This window comes from Micropterus dolomieu, linkage group LG21 (assembly GCF_021292245.1).
Source record: "Micropterus dolomieu isolate WLL.071019.BEF.003 ecotype Adirondacks linkage group LG21, ASM2129224v1, whole genome shotgun sequence".
NCBI lineage: Eukaryota > Metazoa > Chordata > Actinopteri > Centrarchiformes > Centrarchidae > Micropterus > Micropterus dolomieu.
Window position 1 is genome coordinate 26,822,892 of NC_060170.1, and position 12,746 is coordinate 26,835,637.

The following is a 12,746-nucleotide window of genomic DNA, read 5'->3' on the forward strand; positions in this document are numbered from 1 at the left end:
AGTTAAAGAAATCACACAGAGAGTGGTCTCTTATTTCCCTATAAAAACAAAGTCTCCACTCCATTATCACCTCATCAAATACACTGAACAAAATTATATATGCAACACTTTTGTTTTTGCCCCCATTCATCAGGAATTGCGTACAGCATGCCAATTGCACGCTTCTTCAAAACTTGCGACATCTGTGGCATTGTGCTGTGGGATGGAACTGCACATTTTCGAGTGACCTTTTATTGTGGCCAGCCTAAGGCACACCTGTGCAATACCATGCTGTCTGATCAGCATCTTGATATGCCACACCTGTGAGGTGGATGGATTATCTTGGCAAAGTAGAAGTGCTCACTAACACAGATTTTGACAGATTTGTGAACAATGTTTGAGAGAAATAGGCCTTTTGTGTAAATAGAGAAAGTCTTAAATCTTTGAGTTCAGCTCATGATGAATGGGGGCAAAAACAAGTGTTCCGTTTATAATTTTGTTCAGTGTATCATACGTCGAACATTGCACTGGAGCATAGCAATAGTCTAACAGCCTAATAATAGTATACACTTAGTAAGCGTCATGTGTGCAGGATATAAGCAACTACAGACAACTTTAAGTAGGCACTTGAGAGCATCTTCACTTTACTGAACTGATTTTCTGGTATTCCCATAGTATATCTCCAGTTAACTGCTCTTGGGCTAAAGACTTTTAAGCAATGACCTCTAGTGCCTCCATTCTGATTCTGAAAATTAGGAAAACCTTCCCTTTTCCTCAGGAAATTCAAATTTGCACAGGGATGCTATACTCATGGATACTGAACGGGAGGTAAAAATTGAGTTCATCTGTACAATTTTGAACAAAAATGATGGGAAATACCCTCATTGTGCAACCTTTTTATGTAAGACCTAACCTTTTTGAAGAGGTCCTAAAAGTCAAAGATGCATAATAGTCGCAGTGTATACTGTTCCACGTATAAACTGCGACGAAAGACTGAGATAGTTACATATCTAGAGAGACTGACGAAGACCACTGTACCTTCCCATGAAGTCATCCTTCTTGCCAGCATCTTTGTCCCAGACTGTAATGTCCACGAAGCCTCCCTGCTCATCATACAGGTGGAAGTCAAACTGCTCTCTCCACTGGGGGTTCAGCGTTTTGGGAATTGTCTGAGTAAACAGCAGAAGGAAATACATTGATGGTCCATGTGTCTCAATTGTAGTTAGTAGTAGTAGATAGTTTAAAGATCATGTCAATCATTACTTTTTCAGCTTTATAAGACAATAAAAAGGGCTGAGCTCTGTAAAAATGCACACAGAAATGGGAAACATGACATCTTCCCAATATACTTTAGGTAAAGTCAAGAATGAAGAGATAAGGGAAAAAAGAAGTTACAGTATCTCACAAAAGTGAGTACACTCCTAACATTTTTGTAAATATTATTATATATTTTCATGTGACAACACTGAAGAAATGACACCTTGCTACATTGTAAAGTAGTGACTGTGCAGTATCACAGTGTAGATTTGCTATCCCCTCAAAATAACATCACACAGCCATCAATGTCTAAACCGTTTGCAAGAAAAGCACACGCCTAAAGAAAAATGTCCCAATTTAGCTCAATTAGCCGCTTTCTCTCCCCGCTGTCATGTGACTTGTTAGTGTTACAAGGTCTCAGGTGTGAATGGGGAGCAGGTGTGTTAAATTTGGTGTCATCGCTCTCACACTCCCTCATACTGGTCACTGCAAGTTCAACATGGCACCTCATGGAAAAGAACACTCTGAGGATCTGAAAAAAGTATTGTTGCTCTACATAAAGACAGCCTAGGCTATAAGAAGATTGCCAAGACCCTGAAACTGAGCTGCAGCACGGTGGCCAAGACCATACAGTAGTTCAACAGGACAGGTTCCACTCTGAACAGGCCTCGCCATGGTCGACCAAAGAAGTTGAGTGCCCATGCTCAGCATCATATCCAGAGGTTGTCTTAGGGAAATAGGAGTATGAGTGCTGCCAGTATTCCTGAGGAAAAGGGGAGGTTATTGCTCCTTTTATTCAGACCATACGCCGCACACTGCATCAAATTGGTCCGGAAACAGTTTGCTGAAGACAAGCAGACTAAGGACATGGATTACTGGAACCATGTCCTGTGGTCTGATGAGACAAAGATAAACTTATTTGGTTTAGATGGTGTCAATCAAGGTGAGGAGGTAAGAGGACTCCAGTGGCAACCTGTGAAGCTCTGTTGAACTCCAGGGCAGTGCTGGAAAATAATGGTAGCCACACAAAATATTGACACTTTGGGCCCAATTTTTTTTCCCACTTAGGGGTGTACTCACTTTTGTTGCCAGCAGTTTAGACATTAATAGCTGTGTGATTGTTATTTTGAGGGGACAGCAAATTTACAGTGTTATACAAGCTGTACACTCACTAGTTTACATTGTAGTAAAGTGTCATTTCTACAGTGTTGTCATATGAAAAGACAATCAAATATTTACAAAAATGTGTTGGTTGTACTCACTTTTTTTGAGATACTGTGAGTGATTAAACATATTCCATCTACAAAGACACAAGTGGTTAAAGTATGTATTTACTAAGTATTGTATAACTGAAAAGGCCTGTCTCAAGTCTGGTTTCTTTCTTACTTTGATCACAGGGCTACAAATCAAGAGCCTTATCCAGAGTTACATGGAGTACCTTGCTCTTGTACTTCTGGTGCCCCATCCTGAATTTGACGTAAGGGTCACTCAGGCCGTTGGCATCCATGGGCTGGAGGCTGCGACCTTCTATCAGACTGATGCTGACTATACCTCGCCACAGCTGGGCTTTTCTGTGTACATCTGACAGACGCATACTCTGATACTGCAGCACGCACGCACGCGCGCGCACACACACACACACACACACACACACAGAGAGAGAAACATTTCCACACACATGTGCATTTATACATACACAAGAATGTACACAAAACCCCACAAAATAAACACACACAACACACACATTATGCATTATTTCACCCGAAAATAGAATTATGGCTTGTGTACTCGCAGTCACCAGGAAAAAAACAGATATCAAAAAGATCAAGACAACACAGAGCTGAGCAGGCAAAACACACAAGATAACACTTAAACACAAAATGAGATAATTCTCCACGTTTTCCCCCTGAGCTGTGAGCTCAACTGACATGCCAGAGCATCACTATAAATTATAAAACATAGTACCCCACTATTCATTCAGCGAAAGTCTGAAATCTTGAACAATTTCTTGGGAGTGCTAAAAACACCATCACTGTTGGCAGCAACATTTTATTCACATTTGAGGAAAAATGAAAAGTATTTACTGAAAATCTACTGTAGATCAAATTGATTGCAGTCTGCTCAAGAATGTATGTCATTATGTCAGTCTGTTCTTTTTTGTACAAATTCTAAATGATAAAAAAAAAGGAGACGAGTGATTTATAGACCATCCATCCATTGTCTGCCCATTATCCAAACAGGCCGACGACTGAAATGGCGTTACTCTGGAAATGTCTTATTCCATCTGGCTGTACTGTAAGATGATAGGGCTGCAAATTCAGATTGATGATTCTCCATATTTTGAGTCTGTTTTTTCCCCCCCAACATTTTTCACAGCACTTAGAGGCCTATTTAACCTCTCTTTGAATCATGTCAGTATCCTTCACTAAAACAAAGAGCAGGGTATTTATTTGTCAAACAAATACACCCCGCTCTCTCTCGCCCCTTCTCTCTCTGCCTTTCCCTCTCCTCCTTCCTCGTTCGGGAGAATTTATTAGCATAGCTTTTGTTTTGAGGGTGAATTTCATTAAACTCTGAACAAACCCTGCCTCGCAAGCGCAGGCCTTTGATCTGGAGACGGAGCCTCTTAATTTCCATTCTCCAAACATTAAACAATGCGAATGGCTCCCTGCAATACAGCCAACCTCACATACAGCAACTCCCACATCTTTCATTTCTCCTGTTCACTTGCTGCTAACACACTGTATGCAAATTATGAGAGGTCGCGGTTATGTCCTACTCAAGCATAATCCTAATTGTTTCCTTGTTTTGTTGCTACACATTTCTTGTTATAGGAAACCATGGGCTATTTGGAGTGGCGAATCCACATCCCTCTGCCAGAGCACAGCAAGAAAGAGATCATGCACAGAGATGTTTGGAGGCTGAAAGTCTTATAAAAGATACTAACACTCAGTTTAAGAACTAATACAGCCTTGTACATGGTTCAACTTTTGTCAGCCCTTTGGAAGAAGAAAAACGTTTGAAGTGCCAAAATAAGCATTTTGCCTAGTGGTTAAGTTAGAGAGACCTGGATTTTATATGCGTCCGACTCATATTTATTATCTCACACTACTTCTTGAATAGTTTGCATCTTCCACTGTGGGTTCAACACTCCTAGATGCTTCATTAAAAAGTGGTTGTGTAAAAATAACAGTGTAACCATATGTAGTCGAGAACGGAGGCATTGAGGCACTCAGGAGCAGCGCCGTTTTGGTGGGGTAGCACAGCAGTTAGTTAGTTAGCGTTTGAGCTAATTCCCGAGTCACAGGCAGGGTGGCCCAGTTAGGAGGCTTCAAAGGCTTGGTTTGGGGAAGCATGATACAGCAGGACGTCTGCCCAGTTCCGACCAAGCACACTTCAAATGTGCATCTGTGCCTCTTGGTGGATCTCAAACTTTCCACTGTTACTTAAGGAAACATTTGTTGCCTCTAGGTGCGAATTAGGAGATCTAAAGTAAACTGAGTTTCCAGATTCAGCCTGTTTCCTTCTCAATGACAACTTTTGACCAAAACAGGAAGAGATAAGAAATGTGGGCTTAATAGAAGCGATAACGAGAAATACAAAGTTTAAATGAACCCAGTTGTGTTCACAAAATGGTCCCAGAAACTAATATGGCTGAATTTTGCTGAAACTCAAGGTAAGTGCTTCATGCATGAGCCAATTACAAGAAGCAGAACTTCGACCAGCATGCTTTCTGTTCAACTTGACAGCCAACAAGAATCACAAAAATTTAAACCAAAAGGTAGCAGTCTTATGTATAGCAAGATGGGAACTCAAAATAATGTGAACATCACAGTTTTACACTTAATGGAAAGGGGTCTAAGAGTACAATCAGTCCAAACAGACAACAATGAACAAACATTCATATAGCTGCTTTGATGTAGAGAACTCTTTTAAAACCCCTAAAAACAAATAATTTGCGTTATTTTCTCACACAGCAGCTGCAATACACTGTGCAACTTAAAGGTGGAAGCAGCAGGAATACATTATAATTGTGGCTCAAGTTGAGCAGAAGCAATGCATAATCTAACTTCTAAATTCAATATAGATCATTTTAATTGTCATGAAAAATATGCAGTGACTTCACTGTAAATGGCTCAAGGGTTAGCCAGTTTGTAAATGTTCTGAAAGTGAAACACTAAATAGGTTTCAAGTTGAAACAAAGCAATCGCAATGCATTACTTCCACCTTGGTGTAATTTTATATGACCGATGACATGCCTTTATATGTGTAAGTAGAGTTTACCTTTAGGCTAATGGCACTTGCATTAAAAGAAAAAAATAAATAAATAAAAAAAAACAGTTTACATCACCTGAGGTGAGGTGATGTAAATGGCAGGTGGTATATTGCAGCTTGTGGAAAGGAAATAAGCTAGTGACAATGAGAACTAAAGAAGTGATAAAGAAAAAAATACTGCTAATACCACTGTGGAAGAAGGAAAAGGAAGGAGGAAGGGAAAGGGCCAGGGAGACTCCATCCATGTACCAGGACACAAGTGAAGAGTGCAGGATAGGTGAGGTACAGTGCGGTCGGTAGTGGGGTTACAGCACGGTCGGACGTTTGTGGGTGGGGGAGTTACATGCTGTTTTAGTTTACCTTACTAGATCGTTTCCAGTTCCTTCTCAAAAGCATGGTCTGTAAATGAGACAAAGCTGTTACAGAGCAGCCCCCACTGTCTCCCCCTTAGAGCTACAGGGTCAGAGGTTAAAGGGCATGATGTATGAAGATGTTCACCCTGGTCTGACGCGGGGGGGGTTAGAAAAAGAGAAAAGGGTAGCTGTCATTCATGCAAGTTAAAGGTTCAGTGTGTAAGTTTAAGTGGTATCTAGTGGGTTGCGAATTGCAACCAACGGCTCACTCACCGCTCACCCCTCACTTTGTAGGCACGTAGGAGAAGCTATGCTGCTCAATAATAGGCGTGATCCTCCATTTTCTCCAATTTCTCTTTTCTTATTACTTCTTACAAACCAGGCGACTACTACTACCTTCTTCTTTATACGTATTCAACATATTGACGAAACACGCTCTGTAAAACAGTTGTACTGTAGAAACATAACGGCGCAACATGGCGACATCCATATAAGGACCCTGCCATGTATGTAGATAGAAATTACTCATTCTAAGGTAATAAAAACATTACTGTTCATTATGTAAGGTCTTTAAACACCACTGAAAACACAAGTATATTATAATGCATTTCTGTCAATAGATCCTCTTAAATATTACACACTAAACCTTTAAGTAAACAAGAAGTGTATGAGAAGTGTTTTTACTGGTCATATGGTGTATTTGCAGACACACACACACACACAGATAAACATGTACATTGGGGAGAACAAGTATTTGATACACTGCTGATTTTGCAGGTTTTCCTACTTACAAAGCATGTAGAGGTCTGTAATTTTTATCATAGGTACACTTCAACCCTGAGAGACGGAATCTAAAACCAAAATCCAGAAAATCACAATGTATGATTTTTAAATAATTAATTTGCATTTTATGACATAAGTATTTGATACATCAGAAAAAGCAGAACTTAATATTTGGTACAGAAACCTTTGTTTGCAATTACAGCGATCATACGTTTCCTGTAGTTCTTGACCAGGTTTGCACACACTGCAGCAGGGATTTTGGCCCACTCCTTCATACAGACCTTCTCCAGATCCTTCAGGTTTCGGGGCTGTCGCTGGGCAATACGGACTTTCAGCTCCCTCCAAAGATTTTCAATTGGGTTCAGGTCTAGAGACTGGCTAGGCCACTCCAGGACCTTGAGATGCTTCTTACGGAGCCACTCCTTAGTTGCCCTGGCTGTGTGTTTCGGGTCGTTGTCATGCTGGAAGACCCAGCTACGACCCATCTTCAATGCTCTTACTGAGGGAAGGAGGTTGTTGGCCAAGATCTCGCGATACATGGCCCCATCCATCCTCCGCTCAATACGGAGCAGTCGTCCTGTCCCCTTTGCAGAAAAACACCCCCAAAGAATGATGTTTCCACCTCCATACTTCATGGTTGGAATGGTGTTCTTGGGGTTGTTCTCATCCTTTATGGAGTGGAGTTTAGACCATAAAGCTCTATTTTTGTCTCATCAGACCACATGACCTTCTCCCATTCCTCTTCTTGATCATCCAGATGGTTGGCAAACTTCAGACGGGCCTGGACATGCGCTGGCTTGAGCAAGGGGACCTTGCGTGCGCTGCAGGATTTTAATCCATGATGGCGTAGTGTGTTACTAATGGTTTTCTTTGAGACTGTGGTCCCAGCTCTCTTCAGGTCATTGACCAGGTCATTGTCCTGTAGCCCATTCGAGCCTTGTGCAGGTCTACAATTTTATCCCTTATGTCCTTACACAGCTCTCTGGTCTTGACCATTGTGGAGAGGTTGGAGTCTGTTTGATTGAGTGTGTGGAGAGTCTTTTATACAGGTTCAGGTTCAGTACAGAGTTCAAACAGGTGCAGTTAATACAGGTAATGAGTGGAGAACAGGAGGGCTTCTTAAAGAAGAACTAACAGGTTTGTTAGAGTCGGAATTCTTACTGGTTGGTAGGTGATCAAATACTTATGTCATGCAATAAAATGCAAATTAATTATTTAATAATCATACAATGTGATTTTCTGGATTTTTGTTTTAGATTCCGTCTCTCACAGTTGAAATGTACCTATGATAAAAATGACAGACCTCTACATGCTTTGTAAGTAGGAAAACCTGCTAAATCAGCAGTGTATCAAATACTTGTTCTCCCCACTGTATGTATACAGTAGCTGCAGTTTGTGCCTCTCAGTGTATAACCATCATGTTTATACTTTATACTTTCACAAACATCATGAAAGAAACGCAACAGCAACTGTTTCCTGGTTTGGTTTGCTAAGTTCTGACTTCTTTGAGTCCAATAACGAAGAATCACCTTGAAAAACATTTAAACATTGTACTTCATAGTACACAAGAGTAAATACTTTTTTGTACTGACAGACATAAGGGTGAGAATTATGGACATGGTGATTTTTTAATAGGTCTTGCTGCATGTCTCGCACTTTGGCTTTTTTCTGTGACTTAAACTAATAATTAGTGTAAAAGTTTCAAATACAAAAATAATAATTACATGAGGACACGTTATATGTGTACAAACAAACACATAGTTCTCTCATGCTAACCCAACACTCCTGAACTTGAAAACGCAGTATATAACGCAGATCCTCATATACAGAAACACTGTTACTGCATGATTAATAAAATGACCAGATCAAATGAGCAGTTAAATAGAAGATTCATTACAAGTAGATTAAGTTCTGTATATTCCCTTACCCTTCCATACCAGTAGATGGCAACAGAGCGAGTCATCCAGAATGTACTAGTATAACCTTGTACTCATTTTCATCACAGTTGGAGAAACCCAAAATGATGCTTAACCTAAATAGAGTTTATTTGTTCTGTCAAATGTGGACTCTCTGAACTACAGTACTAAATAAGCAGCAGAATTAAGACATCAGATCAAAAGGAATAAAATATTTCCCTCATGACTCTGCCTTGTTCCGGATTGAGCATGCAGGGGTCCAATTACCCAAACAAATAATTGAACAGAAATAAATGCAACTCTGAAACACTGAGCATGTCCGCAGAGGCACAAGCCAACATAATTAGGAAAGAGAATCCAGTGCTCTTTGAACATGGAACTTTTCCACAGAACATATTAATTACACTTGTGTTTATGCATATGTATTTGCTGAGTTGAAGAGATTCCAGTAACTGAGGTCGAAAGGAACCAGCATACCCCAGTTGAACACAGCATGCTTCTGATGTATGGGAAAAGCAGTTCATTGACCTGGAATAACACTGTTGCTGAACTTCGATTAGGAATTATAAAACTTTTTTTTTTTTTATGCTTAACTTAGGTCAGGATTTATATATTATTTTCTCCGGTATGTCAGGCATATTATTCCTTATCTTGGTGTCACATGTCAAAGATGATGTATAGATCCTACATAAGGTAGGAAGGAATGATTCCCCAGAATGAGGAGGAAATGTAGTGTGTGCAGGAAGAGCGAGAGATGAAGGAGTAATCTGACTGAAGGCTCAAATAGTTTTCTTACAGAATCCCTCATGTCTCCCTCCTTCGGTGACAGAATGACAGCTAGTTCAAGGCTGCCCAGGTTATGTTCAGGATACTGTGGGTCCTTCAGGTCCAGCGTCACATCCAGTGTCCTACAAGGAAGCACAGTAATCAATGTTCACATAAAATTCATACTGTAAGTGCTTACATTAATACTGTTCATTCATATGGATACAGTGCATTTATATAACTGAATTTATGCATTACACATCACACCATCTTAACAGAGTGGATACACATATTCAGTCAGTTCAAGTTGGGCAATAAAACAATAATGATAATTATCGCAATATAATTTTCCTCAATAACAATATAATAAATGTTCAATATATCATCAATAAATATTCTGTTTAATCCATTTGAAATCACGAACAAATTAGCACTTAGTTGTTCTATTATAAAAAAAAAAAAAAGGGACTGAAAAAAGATTTACTTATCATATTTGTTGAAAAAGATTTAGTCATAATAAGTCATCATATTAGTCATCATAATGGTTTTGTTGGGCCTCACAGTCTGGTAGAAAAAAAGAATCGGCCTTCTGATATCCTACAGGCCTGACCCTGGCTCAAGTCCGACTCAACGATGTGGAGCATGGAGATAAGCTGTCCACAAGCGGACTACCACATTCTGCCTCCATCCTCTCTTCCTTCTAGCTGCCATTCTGTTTTCAGTGAGTTGCAGTCAACCTTGCTAACAATCTTGAATCATGCATAAGGCAGGTAATTAGTATAGGGATATCAAGGTGGGTAATTAATATTAACAAGCGCAGACTCTTTAACAAACGTTTATGTGAGCTTAACTCAGTTTAGACCTGCTCTTGACAATTCTGATCTGTTTTAAGTCACAATTCCTCATCTAGATGTGAACAAAATGGGCGCCCTCCACCAAAACTGATTGTCTGTCTTTAAATACAAGCACTAACACTAAGCAACAGCAACAGTTATGAATGTTTTATGGAGCTGTTCAGTGTTGGGTTACATCAGAAATGCTGGTAAACACAGCAGGTAATGTGAAGACTAATCAGTTCTGATGAGCAGCGATGACCCCAACGTTGCGGAAAGATAGCTCACTGGAAATATGGAGATTAATGCTTTTCAAAAAACTGTAAGAATCATCATTAATCCACACCATTTTGAATGAAAGAAAAAGCATTAAGAACACAAAGCTTTCTCTTGTTAATAAAAGCGCTACACACCCATGCTACATCCACACCGGTGTTTTCACCTAAGACATCACATAGTAGGCATTTTAAGCAGACAACATTTTGACATGTCAGAGTAGGAAAAGCATAAATAATAAAATGAATAATGGCTCAATTACATTTAGCTGATTTGGTGTAAGGGTCCTGGTATTGTGCACGCTGGCTCCCTGTCACACTCATTGGCCTATTCCCAGCATAGCCCCATCCATATCCCACCAGACTAGGTATGATCAGCCAGAGTAATTGAAAATACCTATGTGGGTGTGCAGGGATTCTTCAAAATTCTCACTGAAAAATGTGCCACCCACTCCAAAGTGATTGATGGTACAAATTAAGCTCGATACAGCTTTAACAGATGCCTGTATTTCTACTTGACAGAAAATAAATAATGGACTTTTGGTAAGTAAATTCCTCTTCATATTGTCTGTGCAATCAAAATGGAATTCTGCCCTGTTATGCTTCATGAGGTTTGAGGTGAGCTAACCAAAGACTGCCACTAGAGGGAGACCAGACTATATTTGATTAAAATGACTGCATCATAAGCAGGGAAAGATACTTGGAGAGGAGCGTGTGTCAAGAAAATAGGGGTCACGAGAGAGGACTCCCTAAACCTTAATCTAATCAATATTTGCTCTTGACACATCAGCTGGGGGAATGCAGCTACTAGTACAGAACTTCAAATCCAACTAGTGGAGACAGAGAGTTCGGGAGACAGTTTAGTTAACAGGAGGGCAAGAGATTGATATTGAGATTGCTGTGTAAGGTGACAGTGGAAAGAAGGCAGTAATAAAAGTAAAACAAATACCTCTGATGCTCCAGTGACTCCAAGTGGAGGTATGCCGAGCCCATGAAATCATCTTGAAGTCCAAAGTCATAGTCAAAAACCTACAAAGAGACAATATACAGCAACTGTCAACAGGCGACCCTCAACACCACATTGCAAATGTCATCCGCCCATGACATTATTTTTTCACATTGATTCACTATACCATGCATAAAAAAAAAGCTTGCATAGCTAAGTTCACTCGTCCGTTGAGACTTGACAGTCAATCCAAAATACAACAGCAATTTTTTTTACAGCAGGATGCTATTTGCAGTCCAGGACTTATCTGCTGTACCTTGACATATAGCGGGTCCCTCAGGGTTTCCACCAGAAGGCTTACTCTCTCATCCCACACCGGGTTGAGGTTCTTATGAATGGTCTTACTCCGGAACACCTCCTTCCCTGCTATCTTAAACTTCACATATGGGTCACTGGTCCCTACAGAGAAAGAAAGCAAAGAGAAATACATAAAAATGGTGGTACATGCTGTCTATCTAACTCTCTATAAAGGAAAAGTGTAAGCAGGTCACCTTGTTCAGTTTGTGTCATTGGTCAATTGGTATCTACAATTATGATAGTGATAAAATAGTTACTGACATTAGTTTCAAATTCAAACTAACTGCCTGTTAGTAGTTGAGTAATCAATCAAGGAGAGAATAAGGCAGATTACGTGACTCATGCTGTATGGTGGGTCATATGACTACCAGTATTTAATGCTGAAGCTGGTGCAGCATGCCCCATACAGCATCTATTTGACCACTAGGTGGTGCCATGGATTAACATTTATATTGTTCAGTTAAAGTGCAAGGTGATTTTGGTGGGATGAAAGAATACTGTAAAACTAGTTTCTTTTTAAGGTATTAATGCACTTGTATTGGACTTGCATGCTTGTAAACATTTCAAAGTATAGTGCACAGTCTATCAGTATTTTATACATAAATGTAAACACACAACTAAGCACTTAGGCCTACAATACACACAAATACGGTCCCCTCTAAAAGTATTGGAACGGTAAGGCAAATTTCTTTGTTTTTGTTGTTCACTGAAGACATTTGGGTTTAAGATCAAAAGATGAGTATGAGATAAGAGTTCAGAATTTCAGCTTTTATTTCCTGGTATCCACATCTAGATGTGTTAACCAACTTAGGACATATCACTGTTTATATCAGATCACAGCATTCTTAGGTGAGCAAAAGTAATGGAACAAATAATCTTAAAGTAAATAATATTAAAGATTTGGTGGCGTAACCTTTGCTTGCAATAACTGCCTCAAGCCTGCGACCCATCGACATCACCAAACTGTTGCATTCTTCATTTGTGATGCTATTCCAGGCTTTTACCGC

General features: G+C 39.8%; 1 protein-coding gene across 1 annotated transcript in view; it reads right to left on the reverse strand.

The window, feature by feature from the left end:
• The window catches only part of mctp1a (multiple C2 domains, transmembrane 1a), an 81,006-nt gene that overhangs the window by 62,553 nt on the left and 5,707 nt on the right, over positions 1–12,746 (reverse strand). The window contains exons 4-9 of the mRNA XM_046035005.1: positions 11,699–11,841; positions 11,386–11,465; positions 9,360–9,471; positions 5,872–5,910; positions 2,675–2,839; positions 1,018–1,148 (exon numbers count right to left, since the gene is read on the reverse strand). Of these exons, the coding sequence (XP_045890961.1) occupies positions 1,018–1,148; positions 2,675–2,839; positions 5,872–5,910; positions 9,360–9,471; positions 11,386–11,465; positions 11,699–11,841 (670 nt within the window). The remainder of the gene's footprint in view (positions 1–1,017; positions 1,149–2,674; positions 2,840–5,871; positions 5,911–9,359; positions 9,472–11,385; positions 11,466–11,698; positions 11,842–12,746) is intronic.